General features: G+C 48.1%; 1 protein-coding gene across 8 annotated transcripts in view; it reads right to left on the bottom strand.

Annotated features, from left to right (window-relative positions):
- Nucleotides 1-18,587, bottom strand: part of NLRC5 (NLR family CARD domain containing 5) — a 34,192-nt gene that overhangs the window by 762 nt on the left and 14,843 nt on the right. For 4 of the 8 annotated variants that reach the window (XM_039721457.1, XM_039721460.1, XM_039721462.1 and 1 more), the window contains 31 exons: nt 18,225-18,302; nt 17,656-17,739; nt 17,365-17,448; nt 16,355-16,444; nt 16,183-16,230; nt 15,619-15,687; nt 14,559-14,642; nt 13,317-13,400; nt 12,578-12,667; nt 12,411-12,473; nt 11,776-11,859; nt 10,976-11,059; nt 10,249-10,338; nt 9,291-9,356; nt 8,444-8,527; nt 8,286-8,369; nt 7,715-7,801; nt 7,191-7,271; nt 6,573-6,653; nt 6,121-6,204; nt 5,825-5,908; nt 5,257-5,340; nt 5,082-5,165; nt 4,339-4,422; nt 3,834-3,917; nt 2,928-3,011; nt 2,182-2,265; nt 1,341-1,424; nt 1,165-1,248; nt 578-661; nt 223-306 (listed from right to left, as the gene is read on the bottom strand). In XM_039721457.1, coding sequence (XP_039577391.1) covers nt 223-306; nt 578-661; nt 1,165-1,248; nt 1,341-1,424; nt 2,182-2,265; nt 2,928-3,011; nt 3,834-3,917; nt 4,339-4,422; nt 5,082-5,165; nt 5,257-5,340; nt 5,825-5,908; nt 6,121-6,204; nt 6,573-6,653; nt 7,191-7,271; nt 7,715-7,801; nt 8,286-8,369; nt 8,444-8,527; nt 9,291-9,356; nt 10,249-10,338; nt 10,976-11,059; nt 11,776-11,859; nt 12,411-12,473; nt 12,578-12,667; nt 13,317-13,400; nt 14,559-14,642; nt 15,619-15,687; nt 16,183-16,230; nt 16,355-16,444; nt 17,365-17,448; nt 17,656-17,739; nt 18,225-18,302 — 2,523 coding nt within the window. Of the gene's footprint in view, nt 1-222; nt 307-577; nt 662-1,164; nt 1,249-1,340; nt 1,425-2,181; nt 2,266-2,927; nt 3,012-3,833; nt 3,918-4,338; nt 4,423-5,081; nt 5,166-5,256; nt 5,341-5,824; nt 5,909-6,120; nt 6,205-6,572; nt 6,654-7,190; nt 7,272-7,714; nt 7,802-8,285; nt 8,370-8,443; nt 8,528-9,013; nt 9,080-9,290; nt 9,357-10,248; nt 10,339-10,975; nt 11,060-11,775; nt 11,860-12,410; nt 12,474-12,577; nt 12,668-13,316; nt 13,401-14,558; nt 14,643-15,618; nt 15,688-16,182; nt 16,231-16,354; nt 16,445-17,364; nt 17,449-17,655; nt 17,740-18,224; nt 18,303-18,587 lie in introns of all 8 variants that reach the window. The other 4 variants (XM_039721458.1, XM_039721459.1, XM_039721461.1 and 1 more) reach the window with 4 other exon arrangements.

The following is an 18,587-nucleotide window of genomic DNA, read 5'->3' as shown; positions in this document are numbered from 1 at the left end:
CTTTTCAGTTCCTTTTTTCCCATGGACTTTCTGAGGAGGTGAAGCTGTCCTAGAAAACCCTCAGATTCCCTGCCTTGTGTCTGCATTCCCTGCAGTACCCTATTCCCTGCCAGCTAACCCAGGGCAGCAGGGGCATGGGTCACGTCTGTCCCCACACTTGTCACCCTGACCTCTCCCTGCTGAGCCCAGACCCAGCCACAGAGCTCTGTGACACCTGCTCACCTGATGGACTGAATTTCTGGGCACGTGGCAAGTTCCTCTGCCAGCCTCGTGGCCCCACAGGCTCCAATGCGGTTTTGCTCCAGGCTGTTTTAAAAACCAAAAGAGGATTTTGAAATCCCAAACAAATTCAGAGTGGGAAACAGCTGAATTATCCCACGTTGTAATCACCTTAAGTAAAATAAGTGTTAATTCATGTGTATCAGCCAGGCAAGGCTAGCCCTTGGTGCATGGAGCTTAAACTGCAGAATCTTTCCTGTTGTTCCTAAAGTACCTCCCCTTTTTGCAAGTCCTGTGATTGAAGGCTCAATGACAGGAAAATGAGCCTTCCCAGGGTGTTCCTCAGGGCTGTACTCACTCTAACACCTTCAGCTTTTCCATCTTTGGGAGAGCAATGGCCAATTCTCGGGCTCCTCCATCTCCAAGGGCATTCCAAGACAGTCTAAGGCAGACAAGAAATCCCAGCTGTGAGTCTGGACCAACGCTGGTGTCACTACTGTGACAGTACCCCTCGTGGATTGGCCTTTTTGCAAGAGCTAATCACCCTCTTATCATGACAGCTGAACATTCCCCTGGATTACAAGCTTAATTTTGAGGATTTTCCTCCATTTCACCACATATTTCCATGCATGTTAAGACTCTAAGGAGTGCCTGTGAACTGTGGTTATCTCAGAGTCCTGCAGGCCCAGGGAATGAGATGTGAAAGATGGAAGTGGCTGCTGAGCACACAGTTTTACCCCATGAAAATTTTTAGCAGTGTATTTCATCAATTAGTAAATTACTGATACATTTACACTGAAAAGTACTTGGTGGAAAGTATTATAAAATACTTTAACAAGTACTCAGCAGGGTGAGAAGTGCCCTGCATTTCCAAACAGGAGCAGACACGGACATGAGAGTGACCTGTGAGTGCTGACGTGCCTCCCCACCCATCCCCGCACTCACATGATCTCCTCCATGGAAGGGCACTGTTGGAAGCCCAGGGAGAGGGATTTCGAAGCACCATCAGTGATTCCACAGAATTTCAAGCTGGAGCAGCAGGGAGAGAGCAAAGAGAGGGCACGGTGTGCTGGAGCCAGAGCTGTGGGGAGCACAGCACCCCGTCCTGCCCCAGCACTCACTCGATCCTGCGGAGGCGTTTGAAGCACGGCAGCCCCTTGGACAGGGCATGGATACTCTGCTCCCCAAGGTCATTTTCTGATAGGCTGTAAGAGGGATGGAAAAGCTTTGAGTGGTGCAGAAAAAGCAGGTAGAGTCAGAGAAAAGCCACCATGAAAACATAATCATGTGAACTAGCGAGTTAATAACTACTACCCAGACTAAGTGAGGACTCTGCAGACAGCAGGGATGAGCCAGATTGGTAAACAGAAACTTTAATTCAATTCACTGCTTGGTGCAATGGGAGTGACAGCCCTGCTGTAACTCACAACTCAGTCCCTGCAGCAGGGAATTGCCTGCAGACAGAAATATGGGGTTATGCCTGTGTTAAAGAAGGACATATCTGCAGCACATCATGTGTGGCATGAGAAACTGGAAATAAAAAACCTCAAAAACTGGAGTTACTGACTGGTGTGACTTGAGGGGAAATGACAGTAAGGGAAAATGGGAAGAAAACTTTCCAACACCTAAAGGGACTACAAGGGAGCTAGAGAGAGCCTTTGGACAAGGGCATGGAGAGCCAGGACAAGGGGGATGAGCTTCAAGCTGAGGGAAGGATTAAATTGGATATTAGGAAGAAATAGAAATTCTTCCCTGTGAGTGTGGTGAAGCCCTGGCACAGGTTTCCCAGAGAAGCTGTAGATATCCCATCCCTGGAATTGTCCAAGGCCAGGCTGGATGGGGCTTGGAGAAACCTGCCCATTGCAGGGGGATTGGAGCAAGGTGATGATCAGAAGTCCCTTCCAACCCAACCCAGCCTGTGATTTGTTTGGCACCATCCCAAGTGCACCAGCCATGACCTACCTTATCTCTTCCAGCAGCCCACACACCACCAGGGCTCTGGCCAGCTCCAGCCCTCCTGCCTGCCCAATGTTGTTGTTCTGGAAGCTAACCAAGGAAACATAAGCATTGCAGGATTATTTTGGAATAAAGCTGTAACAGAAGCTCATATTTAACTTGCCAAGAACCCAGCCAGAGATGGTGTCCTACCACTGGGATTGCTTTTCTAAGTTATCTTTTGATGACATCTTAGGCTGAAAGAGATGCCTCTAGGATAACTGAGCCCAGTGAGCACTTGTAGCTCACCAATTTCTGGCTTTGTTACTATAAAACAGTACAAGAAAGTCCTACATGTTAGAATCCTGGAAAGACTCCCACAAAAGTTTTAAAAATACAGTAACACTGAGTTCAGGGAAAATAAATGACTCAGAGGTGCCTGCACAAAAAGGTGAGGGTCCATAAAAGATGCTCATCCTTATGCTTGCATTCCATCAGAGGCATCAGAAACCAACATACTCAAAATCAATTTTAAGGCTTGTTTTACTGCCTACTCTCTTCCTGGTTCATCTCTATAGCTAATGCTGCAAGGGATTAAGCAAGAAGAGTTGATGTGACTCTTACAGCAGAGTAATTGTGGAGGGTTTCTCAATCCTGGGACACTGAAATTACTCTCTAAACAACCAGTGCCCATGCCTTTTCCCATTCCTCCTTTCAACAGTCCCCATACTCCCAGGATATCCAGCCTGCCTGGGGCAGAGGCTGACACTTACTGCAGGATCTTCAGGTTGGCCATGTGAGGCAGACAGAGGGGAAGTGTCACTGCTGTCCTGTCTCCAAAACCATTCCTTGACAGTCTGGAAGAAGTAGAAGTGAAATGTTACTGGCAGTGAAGTCCAGAGCCTCATTCCTCACCTGTGTGACCCCCATTCCTCACCCACATGTGCCTGGGACTGTGCTGAAAGCACCTAACGTGCCCAATTCAAAGGACTCTGAGGGTGGGAGGAAGAAACAAGGAGGTTTTGAAATCCTGCAGCAGAAGTTAAACAGGAAAGTAAAACTGAGCTGCATTCCCAGCAGGACACTTGTCTCCCTTCCTGACTGGGTTACCTGAGTTGAACTGAAATTGAACTTTTTCATATGTGCCCTTCGTACACACACCATAATCTGAAGGTTACAAGGACAGTTCCAGTAGTTTATCTGTAACTTTTCTTTATTTGTTATTTTTAAATTTCATTTATTTAATATGGCAGGGCATATATGTTCTTTAAACTGGTCTGGAATAGGACATCAATAGATCTGACTGTGTAAAGTCTTTATCTGTCCACTTCTCTCCATTTTTGCAGCCACACAGATTAATGGTGATGTCCTGGGCAACACAGGCACTGAGCAGCTCCTGACACTGCCTATAAACCTGCAAATTCAGCTCTGGAATCCATTAGTCCACTAATGCAGTCTGCACAGTTCTTGGAAATTCCAATTGTCTTGGAATTCAAGACAATCCCCAAACCTTTCACACCCAGCACCACACAATTCTATGGTGTGTAGCTGAGTTTTTACCCTGCTCTCACAAGAATCAAGTAGTAAAACTGATCTTGGCTTTATAGGAGCCATATCAGATTTCTGTGCCTTGATTTTTGCCCAGTTTCCCAAAAGGATATTTGAAATTACACACTTACAGTAACTCCTTGATGTGCTTGCAATGGGCAAGAGCTTCCATCAGCTTTTCCCCTCCAGCAGGACTAGGGCAGTTCCCTGAAAGGCTAAATAAACATGAGACTCTCAGTGACTAAATGAGAACCAGAATGTACCAGGTTAAGATATTTCACTGTTTGCCTGCTGTGATGGGAGACTGGGGCCTCTGGGGATTTTTAGGTTCTTTTGTCAAGTGCTGAGTAACTCCCGGCCCTGCAGGTCCTGTGGGAAGGAGCAGTTTCCCTCTCAGACAGAACTGGGAACTTCCTTTTCTTGCTCCAAGTCACTTCCATTTTTTTCATTTCAAAATGTTACAAGGTTTACCCCAAGAGCTGAGCCTAACAAAGAGCCTGGATGCTCTGATTTCTGTTCCCTGGGAGAAGGAACAATTTGAATCCATGTCTCAGCCTTGCACAGGGATTCCCACACAGGCTTCCCCACCAGCCATGGCCATGACCAAAATAGCTGAACCAGAACAAAGGGACTCACTCGATTTTCTGCAGGTTTTGCATTTCCAGCAGAACAGCAGCAAGATTTAGCAGGCCTGGATCTCCAATCTCGTTGTGGCTTAAACTTTAAAGAAGAGATGGAAGGCTTGTGTTGTAAAAGAAAATGGCAGGCAAAGCAAAGATCTTATTTAATGTGTCCCATTTGCTGGATGACACCTTGGGCCTTCCCAGCAGAATCAAAGAGCTGTTTATCTCAACTATCTCACAGAAAATTAATAGGTGTTAATGAGGAATTTAAAAAATTGCAAAGAACAAACAAAACCACTGGAACCTGTTGACAGGTGGGAAATTACTTCAGCCAGAATAGCAAGACAGGATGAAGACAGGTGATTATTATTTTACAAATTGCTACAGCAGAGAATGGACAGCACCTGGCAAGAGAGGGAGAAAGCAGAGCCTGGGGTTGGCTCCAGAATAGATCTTTTCAGACAAATGTTCGGCCTGAGGATCTCCCAGGACAGAAGGGAGTCCTGGTCCTATTCTGCATCTCAGAGAAGAGTTAAATTCAGTTTAATCCATTTTCTACATGACTGCAGCAGAGTGGGACAAGACCAAAGTTTCCTCTTCTGAACATCAAGTTCTGATTTCCTCCAGTCCAAGGTACCTCATACACAAGCATTTGCAGCCTCCCTGCTTTTGTTATAACACTGTGTACAAGCACATCTAGTTCTCTCCAAATGCTGGCACTAGTGGTCACCTCTCTGCCAGAAAGGAGACACTTACTTGATTTCCTCCATGCTGTGCATTTTCCTCAAGGCTTCTGCAAGTCTGGAGCAGCCATCATCACCAATGCTGTTGTGGTTCAAGCTGGAAACAGCATTCCCAGGAAAATGGACATTTAGCTCCTGCTGCTCAGCATCCCAGGCCAGGCCAGAGTGAGCTGCAGTCACATACTTACATGAACCTTTTCAGGGATGGCATCTCACAAAGCCCCAGCACAAGCTCAGGGATGGCAGCACTGCTGAGTTTCATGTAGCCCAGGCTGAAGGATGAAATAACAATTAACTCTCCAGGGGCAGTGGTGTGAGCACTCAGCACAGAGGGCAGCAGAACAAGAGTGGGAGAAATGGGGGAGTGTGTTCTAGTCCCTGTGAATAATTTCAGTTTTGCTCTTTAATGCAATTCTAATGGACCTGTCTGGATTCTGATAAAATACCAAACCTCCGGAGCAAGAGCCCAGCCCCTCATGGAGCAAGCTGCCACTCTAACAACAAGACACAAGATCCATGCAAAAAAACCACTGCCAAAACATTTGATTCTCCACTAGAATTCCCTGCCACAGACTACTGATCTCGGTCTCTCTCACTGTTCATTGCAAATATAAAATAATTGTTCCTTCTTCCCTATCAGAAGCCATCAGGAAAAGCACATCTGTCCACAGTACATGCAGAAGAGAGGCTGCAGTTTAACTAAAGCTTCTAGAAAGAGCTGGCAGCCCCTGCTCAGCCTGGTAACAGCACACTCACTTGAGTTCTTCAATGGCCTGGCAACTCTGCAAGCCTGAGATCAAATAATCGATTCCAGCTGGTGCAACACTGCAGGAGGTCAGCCTGCAAAACAGCAAGGATCAAATGAGGAGATGAGAGACAGAGTTTACTCCACTGACAGGCAAACTGCCCCATCCCAAATCCCAGACAGCACAGACATCAGGGACCAGCAAGTGTGGAGAGATTTCCACAGCCCTTGTGTGCAGGGGATTGAACAAACAATAAATGTGTGGAAAAGGTCCCAGCTGGACACACACACCCCAGGTCACACATACCCAAACACCTTCAGCTCTGGAAGGGGCAGAAAAATCCTGACCAGCATTTCTGCTTCATCCTCATGGAGTTCCATGTGAGACCATCTGCAAGGAGGGAATGACAGGTCTGGGCTTTGTCCAGGGGTGGCAAAAGGTCAGTGCTGAGCCCACAGTGAGACACAGCAGTGCTGGCACCTTGAAGGAGGGACACAACACTGGGAGCTCCCAGCCATGGTGAGTGTGTAGCTTATCTGGGCACTGAGAGACTGAGGTGGTTTCAAAGGATTCCCCAGCAGCCACCAGGTCCATGGGTTTTTCCTATTTTCCATTCAAACACTCCAAGAAGGGACCCAAAGGCAGGGACTGGGACCTTGCACTGGCCTCCCTCGTGCCCTACTGTGTGTTCAGAGTGCTGCACTCACCAGGACAAGCTGCTCCTCCCTAAAAATCCTTTACAACACCTGGTAACTCACCTCAGCTGCTGAAGCTGAGCACATTTTTCACAAAGCCTTTGGCAGAAGGAGTGCTTGGTTTCTGGCTTGTGCAGGCTCAGTCTGCAGGACACAAACACACAGCACAAGTGCCAGTGAGGAGCAGCAGAGCCCAGTGCAGCATCTGGTGCCCCCAGGAACACGATTAGGGACAGATCAGGGCTTTCAACAGCCCCACTGGGGCTTTCCTGCCATGTCCCATTTGTGTCACAGTCCATGTAGAGAAACACAGCCCAGCCCCACTGCCCAGGACAAGAGCTGCCCCTTCCTTCAGGAGGGAAAGGACAAATGAAAAGGAAAAGGACCCTGATGCTGCTCTCTCTGCACGCTCATGCAGAAGCCAGCATGTCTTAGAGAGCCCAAAGTGCTCCTGATTCCTGTGTGCTCCCAGGAAGGCAGATGGATTTTTTAGCCTTGTTTAGGTCCAGTATGGGAGAGCAGCCCAAAGGACCATGCACATGCAAAAGGTTTCTTCCAATGTGTGGCACAGAGGCACTCTGAGACTGAACCCATGGAGCCTTAGGCACTCTGAAGATATTTTTCATCCCACAGTGAAACTCAAAGCAAGCAGAAAATAATGGTAAATAGTTGCCTTCTTACCTGCTAATGACTGATTCTGTCTTCTCCAGGCAGGGTGGGAATCTTATGACTAACTGGAAGAGGGTTTTATCTTTACATATCCTGAAAAGTTACAAATTAGAGAAAAGCATAAATCTGTGAACTCCTGAGGGAAGAAAATATTATTTTCCATAGGAAAAATCAGCAGGACTGAATGGGACAGGGCGATGCTGGCACATGACAGCTAATCACCCATCTCTGAAGAGGTTTGTAATGTTTAAACTAGCTCCAAAACCAGCCTAAACTGGGCACCATTTCTCCCAGGGACAACCAGGAACATGGTCTCCATTAAACCTTCTGAGTTGTGAGACCACAAACCTTCCAAGCACTTCTACCCACCAGCCATTTGGGTTACAATTGGTTCAAGTGGGCAAACAGATCACAAATGCACTGGAGACAGTGAATTAACAACAGAAGAACCAGGGTTGGCTTCAATCCCTTTTCCTTAAGAGTGTCAGGCTGAGAGAAAATCTCTGCAAGACACCAGCACCTGAGGTGGCACTCACGTGATCCCAGTAATGCTTCCAGAGGCCTGGAGAGCCAGCTCAAGAAGGTCCACCACGCTCTCTCTGCACACCCATGGCTCTTCCAGGCTGCAGAGCAGAACACAGGCAGCTCTGCTTTAGCCACACACTGAGATCCACTTCTGCCTCTGCCAGCTGAGTGTTCCACACCCCAAACACCTGGGAAGGCTGCTTGGCTCAGCATGGGCACGGGGCAGCCTGGGAACAGGCAGAAGCAGCCCAGCTTCCCTGCAGAGGAGGGGAGAATTTGCCACCCTGCAAAGTGCAGGATGCTCTGGCTGTAGGAATGTGTCCACCAGGATTATCAGCCTTCTTTGTGAGGCTGCCAGAGTTTATGGCCAGAGCTCTCCACGAGGCTCAGTGGGAATCAAGGAGATAAAGCCAAACAGCAACAACAGAGTCAGCCATGGGAATTTCTCAGGCCAGTGCTCCCTGCCTTTGGAAGATGTACAGTTCACATTTTATTTTTTTTAATTTTTTTTTAATGAAAGGAGATCTCAGAAGATCAGACCAGTCTCAGATCAGTATCTAAAAAAGCACAATGACACCGTACCTGATTTTCAGCAGCCCCAGATCCTTCCTCAGGGAATGCAGAAGTCTTTCTGCAGCTTGGACTGTCATGTTGTTATTTGAGGACCTAGAACCAAAGCTCACTGTAGTGAACAGCTCACAAATGAACCCCCCAAATGGGTCCAAGAGCCATTAACTCACGTGTACTCTGTCAGACCAGTGCACCTTTCCAGGAGCAAGAACAACTTTTCCAAGTGCTCTGGCTGAAAGTTGCACTCTGCCAGTCTGAAAGGATGAGAAGGAGAACAGCCTTAGCTCATCACAAACAGTTCAGGCTTTCTGAGCTGGAAATATCAGGCAGCACAGCCTAACCCCTCAGAGAAAGAAGGATGGCACAAAAATCTTAAGCACCTTTAAGGGTTTCTAAAAAAAAAAAAGACTGTGGCAACACTTCAAAAGCATCTCTTGAGATATTCTGGAAGAACACACCTGTATGCTATAATGTTCTTTGTAGGACCCAGTCCTGTGACTGCAGGAACACCCACAGGTGCCCAGGTGAGGAACAGACAGTGGGGAAGCAAAGAGAGAAAGGGACTGGGATTCTCTGTGATGTGAGAAAGCTCTTCTCACAAGGTGAGTCAAAGGAAATGTATCAGCTATTAGTGCAAAATTTCATCATGCCAGGAACAAAAAGAGGTTTTGTCTGTCTTGTCCCTCAAAAAGGACCCCACCTTTGCCAAAGAAATCACCACAAAAGGTCTGTAACATCACCTCAAAATCTTTCTTGGGTCACCTCCGCTTGTCAGCTTGATGATTAAAGTTGCTTTGGAGCACAAACTGCACAGACAAGACATGAGTGTAAGATTTAGATAATTACTACTTTTCCCAGTGTTCAGAATTTAATGATACCAAACTCCAGAAAACAATAGTCAAAGGAAAATTCAAAATTTCATCATGCCAGGAACAAAAAGAGGTTTTGTCTGTCTTGTCCCTCAAAAAGGACCCCACCTTTGCCAAAGAAATCACCACAAAAGGTCTGTAACATCACCTCAAAATCTTTCTTGGGTCACCTCCGCTTGTCAGCTTGATGATTAAAGTTGCTTTGGAGCACAAACTGCACAGACAAGACATGAGTGTAAGATTTAGATAATTACTACTTTTCCCAGTGTTCAGAATTTAATGATACCAAACTCCAGAAAACAATCCAGCACAGCAGTGACAGAGGCACAGCTCACCCCTCCCTAAAATAAACCAGCCCAGGGAAATGCTTCAGTAAGGTCTCACTCATGCTAAACTGGCATAAAGGCAGCACTGATGTTGGGAAAAGCAATGGTGACCTGTCCTGCTTTTATTTGCCTCCTCTGCCCTCTCTGTGGAGCTCTGGGGAGAGGAACATCAGGAGACTTTAGAGCAGCCCCAAATCCAGCAGCCACATCCAGCTGCAGGAATGAAGGGAAGTGCCCCTGGTTAAAAGTGGCTCGGGACAGAGCAGCTGGTCCCAGGAACACAAACACTGATAAGGCCCCACAGATGGGCAGCACAGCCCAGCCTCATGCCTGGAATCTGTGAGAAAAGCACTTTGTGCCAGAGCAACAGGCTCAGGGCCCATGGGATATTTTTGCCTGAGAGGAAAGCAGATAAAATGCAAATCCAAGTGAAAGAACATGGGAAATTGCTTTCTGTTGCCTCTGAATTCTCAACATACTGAAGAGAGCCTTAGAGAGCAGTGCTGGCTCCTGCCCTGAAGAGATTCATTAACAAATAAATACATGACAATAATTGTTGGAACAGCTGATTATCTGTGTCTATACACAAAAATAACCTGGCCCTGTGGAATGGAGCTCTGCTTGGCAGTTATGTTTGGCCATTCAAAATGGACATGAACTAAAGCTTTAGGTAGTTGAAAACATAGCCCTCATCATTCTTACCCGAAGATCACAAATTGTCAATAATTAAGAGTAAAACAAGCAGGGAAGACTCAAAAATTAATGAAGAAAAGCAGTCACCTGACTTGAACTTCAGTGGTGTTCCCAGATGTGACAAAGGCATTTATGAGGTGTAGGACTCCATCCTGAGAAATCCCATTATGGCTGAGGCTGCACAGAACAAAGGAAGGGTTTTCACCTGCCAGGAGTCAGGGCTGTCCCCAGGCTCCTCAGGCACAGCAGCAAAATTCAAACACAGGCACCAAAGACAGAGCAGTTTGTGGGGTGCTGGGCCCCTTGAGCTTTGCTCAGCCACTGAACTCCCCCAAGACAGCCCTGATGACTTAGGGGACACAGCAAATGCAAAAATGCAATTTTCCTCTTGCACTGCAGAGGCAGCAGCAGCTGGAACATTTCCTGCCCCAGCAGAAAGGGAAGGGGAGAGGCTGGTGTAGGCTCAGCTCAGCTCACAAAGCTCAGCTCACAGCACCTTGGGTCTTGAGCTACTCAGAGAGGACAACACACCCAGAAGGGTGATGAACTGAAAGCTCTGGGTCATCTTCTGTCACACCACCCCACTCTGGGCATTGCTGTTTCCTCCTCACACGAATAAAAATACTTTTGCTTATTTTCAGTGGTTTTGGACCAGACCCTGAGTCACCACAGCCTGGTGGCCTTGAGCTGTGCTCATAGTTCAGTCAGAGCTTTGCTCCTAAGGCAGGAGAGGGCAAGAAGCACAAGCAGCAGCATTCCTGGGGGATCACACCAACACCCTTCTGCTCCTTGGATTCACCATGTGTTCTCTTACTTGAGGGAGCAGGTACCAGGCACTCGATGCAAGTGGTCCAGGAGGCACCTCAGGCCTTCATCTCCCAGCTGGTTCCTGGAGAGACTGAAAGGCAGAAGAACATGTGGCCAGCCAAAACCCAGCCTTTGAAACAGGCTGCCCAAAGAAGTGGGGGTTTCCCCGTGCCTGGAAATATTCCCTGGTTGGACAGGGTTCTGAGAAACCTGATCTAGTTGAAGATACCTCTGCTCATGACAGGGAGTTAGACTAGATGGCCTTTAAGGAGCCTTTCCCCCCCAAAAAAAGTGTGCTATAATTCTATATTTCTTTTAAACAGCAATGCTCCTCTGAGAAGCTTTGAAGGGAGTTAGACTCGATGGCCTTTAAAGAGCCATTCCCAAAAAAAAGTGTTCTATAATTCTATATTTCTTTTAAACAGCAATGCTCCTCTGAGAAGCTTTGAAGAAAAAACTCAAATTTCCTGCCCTTAAATCCTAGCTTTGCCAATAAAGGTCTGTTTAAAACAAATCACTGCCTTATGAAATTACCTCATGCACAAGCTTCAGAGCAAGCTCAAATGAAGAGCTCAGGTGAAGCAAAAAATGCCTGCAAACATAAAGGAGTGAAAATCCCAAAGGAGCTGTCCATCAGCTCAAAAGGACCTGGATAATTTCCAGCTGATTGTGTTCTCAGCAGCCTGAATGAGCACACATAGCCTTGCAGACAGGCTGGGAAACTGCAGGCAGTGCTGAACCCCACAAGCACAGCTCTCCCCCAGTGACTCTGCCCAAGATTATGGTTACACCCCAAGCCCCACTTACTCTACTTCTGCCAGCCAGCCGTGCTGCTCCAGGACGCTGCAGAGCTCCTCCACCTGCCCCTCTCCAATGGCACAGCCTGTCAGCCTGTGTGAAACAGCAGGAGGACTGAAGCAGGGCCAGCAGCCAGCCCAGCCTGAGCACCGAGAGCTGCCAGCAGCAGCTGCACCTTTACAGCACTCTCTGTGCAGCATTCACATTTTTTGCCACTCCTTGGTGCTGGGACAGAGACACGTTGCAGGCTCCTGTGCAGGGACACTCAGGAGCCATGGCTCCCAGAGGGCTGCAAACACATCTCACAGATGTTCATGTGGAGGTTATCCCCAGAATCTGAGGCACACATTTGGAAGATGCACTGATGAGGGCTCAGTTCAGGTGCTCATGCAGCAGAATTTGGTGCAACTCAAGATGATCATAAGCAGCCCAGAAAAAAAGAGGGAAAGAAAAGCACTGGGCTCTGCCATCCCAGTGCACCCAAATGGTTCTGAATTGCACTTAAGCAGATGAATTGAGCTCTAAAGCTTAAGCTACTACCCCGAGCCCCTTGCCCTCCAGCCCATGAATTCTCAATAGAAGGAGAATTCTGGCTCCCTGCATTTCAAACCCAGTGAGTTCCAGCAAGTGTTCCATGCCACTACCTGCAGGATGTCTTCTGGCTTTGCATGCTTGCTCCTAAATGCAAGAAGGCATTTTCACTGGACCTGAAGCAGACACAAAAGACAGTCCTTCAGCACTGATCTCCAAAGATGACAGGCTTTGTAGGCCCTGTAGGGCTGAGCTGCTCCAAAGGGTCTGAGTGCCTCACCGCACTTCCACCACTCTGACCCGCTCACAGAGGTTGATGGAGTTGAGGAGTAAAACAGCACAACGTGGGGACAAGGAGTTCTTCCTAATGCTGTAAGGGAAGGGAAAGAAGAATAAACACTGAAGTCAGCTCCTACGAGAGGCTCCCATACACACAGCCCAGTTTTCCCATTGCTCATTCTGAGACTCAAAAGATTGGAGACATCCCATTTAACTCGGGATGAGGGAGCAAGGACCTAAAGCATTGGCACTCAGTGCTCCTTTACCTAAAAGACAGTCTCCTTTAGTCCCCTTTGACTAAAAAGGGAGTGCAGACCAAGGGCTTACACTGAACCACTCCTCCTTTGGGGCTGCTGGACTAGAGACACCCCAAACTGGAAGCAAACTCAGTTTGCTCCTGACTGGGCAAACTCAGTCCCATGAGATCCTGCAGTTCTTCCATGCTACAGCACCTTGTGAAAGATGGCCAAGCTCCTCCCGGGCTTTTAGTCCACACACTGGAGTGCCCTATCCCCTGACAGGGCTTCCCTGGCCTGAATTCCAGCCTGAACTGCCCTCTGCTAAATATCATTAAAGTGCTGTTTTTCTTCTGGAAACAAGAAAGGAATGGGTGTGAAAGCATTTCTGCATTTTCCTTGCCTTGCTTGTTAATTTACAATTACTGATTAATGCTCCTCAGATCTGCTGTGGTATTAACACTTTCCAAACCAATGTTTCAAAGCAGGGACCCCCAACATTACCTCAGGAGTGTCAGATGACAGAGGGATGGCAGAAAGCTCAGTAATCTCTCAATGCTCTGGTCACTCAATGAATTTCCAGACAGACTGTAAAACATGGAAGGAAACAAAACCCAGGAGAAATTGTGTCAATCCCTAATTACTTCTGTAACATTTACATGGACAAATGGGCAAATTCTGTGAAAGGACATGTCCAGAAATGCCATGAGAATTGGGCAAGATTTAGTCCTTACAGCCTGATCTGTTTCTTTACATCCTACAGCCAATCAACAACCCAGTTTCCAGAGTCTTACTTTTCCATTACTGTACATTTACAAAATGATGCTACTGATGTCTTTCATGCAGGCAAAAGGGGAATTTGGTTATTTTTATTTGCTATTGCTCAGTTTTCGTTCTGATCAGCACTGTAAATTTCTCAGTGCCAAGCTCCTGCCTGGAGTGACCAGTCCTTCAGGAGCAGAGCTCTGCTCTGGCTGTACTACAAGCTGAGGTCTCCAGGAATAGATGACAATTGTTTCTAGACACAGGACTGAGGAAGATCATGAGAACACACACATGTTCTGGGGCCTTTACGCACTGATGTGGTAGACTTAGGAGAGGCCAAGGTCTCTTTGAAAGAGGACAGTGGAAAGTCTGGGCTTAGCTAAGTGTCTGGGTGGAGGTGTGGTGAGAGGAGAGCTGGTGTACACCATCTGCACCCTGAACATCAAATTTGGGGTTTGAACATCAAATCTGGGGTTTGAACATCAAATGTGGGGCTGGGGAGACAGACAGACAGACAGGCAGACTGACTTACTCGATTTCTGTCAGCTGGGGGCACTGAGCCAGTATCTGGCACAGCCTGGTCACATCCTCCAGAGCCATTCTGCAGTCCCTGAGACTGGAGCAGACAAAGCACTCAGGAGCTGAACGTGCCCAGGATGCCACCAGTCCCTGCATGTCCCAGAGCCTCACATCCCAGCACGAGGCCATGGTGACCCTCTCACTTCCACTGCTTTTATTTTTCTACCTTTGGTCTGGGACTAAGAAATCAAAACCTGGGACAAGCAGATGACTTCACCATCCCTGAGCTGATTGGAGAGAGCCAGTCCACCAAAATACCAACACTTTGGGTGTAGTCTCCCTAGAGCCACATCACCGGTGATTCAGTTGTCTCAGGAGACTGGACAGCATCTTTCCCTCCCCAGCACTGTCTGGGCTCTCCCCTGGGGCTGGGGAGACAGACAGACAGGCAGACTGACTTACTCGATTTCTGTCAGCTGGGGGCACTGAGCCAGTATCTGGCACAGCCTGGTCACATCCTCCAGAGCCATTCTGCAGTCCCTGAGACTGGAGCAGACAAAGCACTCAGGAGCTGAACGTGCCCAGGATGCCACCAGTCCCTGCATGTCCCAGAGCCTCACATCCCAGCACGAGGCCCTGGTGACCCTCTCACTTCCACTGCATTTATTTTTCTACCTTTGGTCTGGGACTAAGAAATCAAAACCTGGGACAAGCAGATGACTTCACCATCCCTGAGCTGATTGGAGAGAGCCAGTCCACCAAAATACCAACACTTTGGGTGTAGTCTCCCTAGAGCCACATCTTTGGTGATTCTGTTGTCTCAGGAGACTGGACAGCATCTTTCCCTCCCCAGCACTGTCTGGGCTCTCCCAGAGGAAGGCTGGAACTGGTGTCTCCTCTGTCCTTCTCCAGGAAGGAAAGCCTAGAAGCCTTTTTGGGTGACAAACTGGCAGTTCTCCAAGGGATGAATGCAGTAGTCACAGAGATCTGTCTCTCCTTATTTATGGATAGAAGCTTCCTCTGCTGGAAAGCATGACAATCTCCTCAAACCAAGCAAAAGATGCACTATTTATTTTCCTTTCTGAGGAGACACAGCTGGAGGGATGGGTCTGTGTGGATGCAACAGCCTGGTCAGAAAGTGAGAAAATGGGCTTTTTTTTTCCTCACAGTGGATTTGTGAGACTTTTTAGGAAGTTGTAGAAAAATTATGATAACTCATTAGTATAAACAACCTGCAGGTGGTGTTTTCCTACTCTGTTTTTCTGTTCTTCTCAAAAACCGTTTGTGAGAAAGATGTTTTTTTGTTAATTAGCCAATCAAGTACAATGTGTTGAATCTGTCTATAAAAGAGAGGACTTTCATATTAAAATCTTCTCCTGCAAACCAGAATTCAAGTGAATTTCTTTCATTTCTGGCTCAACAGTGACAGGTCTGTCCCACACACCTCACTGCCCTAAAGACACAGACCCCCACAATCACCTCTCCCCCAGTCCTGGTGGGAAGGGAAGCCAGGCTGCCATACCTAAAACTTTGTCCTCTTCCTTCCTGCTTGGGGCATGCCAGGGAGCCACTTCTCCATCTGCTGGTGCTGCTGGGGAAAGAGCAGTTCAGCCCATGAGCTGTGCTGGTGCTCCTGCCCCCGTGTAGCCAGCTCTCCTTGAGGGGGGTGCGGTGGTGCCAGTGGCCTCCTGTTCCAATCTGCCTTCCCTCACCCCATCCCCAGGGGAAAAGGAGCCTTGTTATCCTTTTCCAGCCTCCAGAGAGCTCTGCAGCCACTCAGCACTTGGGCATCAGCAGGGAGCTGGCTGCAGCCTGTCTCAGCACTGGGTGCTGAGCTTTGGCAGCTCCTTCAGTGATCTGCTGAAGACCTCAGGCTGTTCAGAAGCCACACCTGACATAAAACCACCTGTCCCCTGCTGGCTGCTCCTCCAGCTGCTGCCAGTCCTTCAGCCATGAAACAGCACCCTGGGCTTCCCCCACTCTGGCTGGAATTTGGCTCTTTATTGACACACCTCAGGGACCCACACCTTCTGTTCAGAACTTCACAAGAAGTCTGAAAGACTTGTATGAGTGGGTAGGATTTTACCTGACTCTTTCCCAGAAGGTCAGATGAACCACCTGTGGGTGTCCTAAGCTGTAACCAGAGAAGAACACCATCAGCATGGAGTTTGACAACACAAGCTGCTGTATCACTCCTCAAAAGCCACAGCTTGAGGTTTTAAATAGCAAAAGAATATAAAAAGTACCCCTGGCCATACCTGAGGCTCATTGTTTTAATGTGTTCCGGTGCAGTTAATGACTCAGCTAAGAAAAACACAGAGTTAAGGGAGATCTGGTTGTTGTTAAACCTGCAGGAAGAAAAGATGAAATCAGCTGCTGCAAGCAAAACTGATAAAAATGAACACCACACCATAGAACAGTGATCCTTGTACAGCACTCCCAGGCTGCTGCTTTGCTAATTCTGCCTGGGATTCCTACTGCAGTTCTGCAGACACAACTCACTCCCATATATTTTAAATCCATCCCTCACTTTTACTGTTCAGAGAATCACAGAAAAACCAAGGCTGGAATGGGTCTCTAGAGCTGATCTAGAGGAGGGTCAGCATGGAGGAGACAGCTCAGGACATTGTACAGCTGGGGTTTTATCACCTCCAGAGACAGAGAATTCACAGACTCTCAGGGCAACTTGTTCTAGTGAGACTGTCTGTAACTGGAGCAGTCTTGGCTTGAGAGAAGTTCAGCCAATAAAACAGGAACAATAAACACTTCTTTCCACAGTGCAGGATGGTGCCATGCTCCTTCAGGCACAGTCCTGTACAGAGCACTCGCAATGGCAGTGCAGGTGAAGTGCCCAGATAAACACAAACCACCTCTGCAGGTGAATTCAGACTCCACCACTGGAGCTGGGTCTGCCCAGCACTTCTCTTCCTTCCCAGCTGTTCCCCTCAGGAGGGGAAGGACTGCTCCCCCCACAGTGAGGAAACATTCAGTGAGTTGCTGAAGACCTCAGGCTGTTTCAGAAGCCACACCTGACATGAAGCCACCTGTCCCCTTCATGGAGGAGCGAGCACAGGGGCTCTGGGCACTGAGCTCAGCCCAGCTTCCAGTGGAGTCAATCTGCTCTGGGCTGGAGGTGGGAACAGACCAGAGAGCACAGTGAATCTGCCCAGCACAGAATATTCTGCCCTTCCCAAATGTGCTCTGTGCTTCCACAAACAACACTTCACAAAACCCAGTCCATCACAAGGAAAAAACAGGAGCTACTCACTTGAGAGAACGTAACATCTTCAGTTTTGGGAGGCACTGAAACAGCTGCAAAAGTCCCTCATCTCCCAGAAAATTCTGTGACAGGCTAGGATTTAAAGAAAGGCATTTAATTTTCACAGTAAAAGCACCCAGTAGGCACCATCAGCTCTGTTATCTGTATGTACAGCCACAGCTCCCACCAGGCTGTACCTCTGCCCCACTGTCTGTACAACACTACAGAGCAAACAAGGGGCATTTTCTCAGCATCCCAAATAACTGCAGGTAAACACCAGGGCAGCTAAGGAGGACTCACTCCAGCTCAGAGATGTGGCCACACTCCTTCAGGACTGCACACACATTCTTCAGGTCACTGGCTTGAAAATTACAGTCTGTCAGTCTGTGGGGAAAAAAAGAAATCAATCATCCAGGTCTGCAGGATTTCAAACAAGGCTGTGAACTCCACTCCTCTGAAAACCAGAGAATGAATGAAGAGATAATAATGAAATTAAACAATCCCTTGAAACACCTTGCTGCTCAGGGTCTGCAGGGGATGGGCCACCCCTGCCTGGCACTGCAGGTCCCTGTGTCCCTTGCAAGGCACAGGGTGGGCACCAGGTCCATCCCCTCCAGCTCCCCCAGGGTCTGCAGGGGATGGGCACTGCCTGGCACTGCAGGTCCCTGTGTCCCTTGCAAGGCACAGGGTGGGCACCAGGTCCATCCCCTTGCCAGGGGCTCCAGCATTCCCCCAGCCAGGGCAGGACCTGCAGCTCCCCTGGCAGCTGGGAGATGCCCAGTTCTCCAGTGATTCTCCTCTCAGAGATGCAGGTTACCCTGGAAATAGGACCCAGAGGTATGGGGTACAATGAAAACTGGCCAGGGTACCTGATTTTTTGGGGGGTGGTTGGTGTCTGGCTTTCCTCCCCATGTGGTTGGTCATCAGTAGAGAACACAGGCTCTTCCCTAAGTGAACACAAAACCAGACAAAGGTGAAACTCTTTTGCTTTAGCAGTTTGGCAGACCCTGGGGCTACCCTGGCTCCAGCCCACGCCTGCATCCTGCCAATTGCAAGCTCTCCTTTCCTACCCAAATATTTGAGCATGCAGGCCACTGGAGAGAAGGGGAAAGATGTATTTCTATCTAAGTTTGTGAAAAATTCAGCTTTTGCCGAATTTAGTTGAATTTAGCCGAATTTAGCTTTTGCCTAAATAAGTTTTGTGATGAGCCTGTGCAAAAATCTGACTATTC

The sequence above is a fragment of the Passer montanus genome, unplaced genomic scaffold, assembly GCF_014805655.1.
Source record: "Passer montanus isolate IOZ18808 unplaced genomic scaffold, ASM1480565v1 scaffold45, whole genome shotgun sequence".
In the NCBI taxonomy this organism is placed as follows: domain Eukaryota; kingdom Metazoa; phylum Chordata; class Aves; order Passeriformes; family Passeridae; genus Passer; species Passer montanus.
Note: the sequence above shows the minus strand (reverse complement) of the source record. Positions and strands in the feature narration are given on the sequence as shown.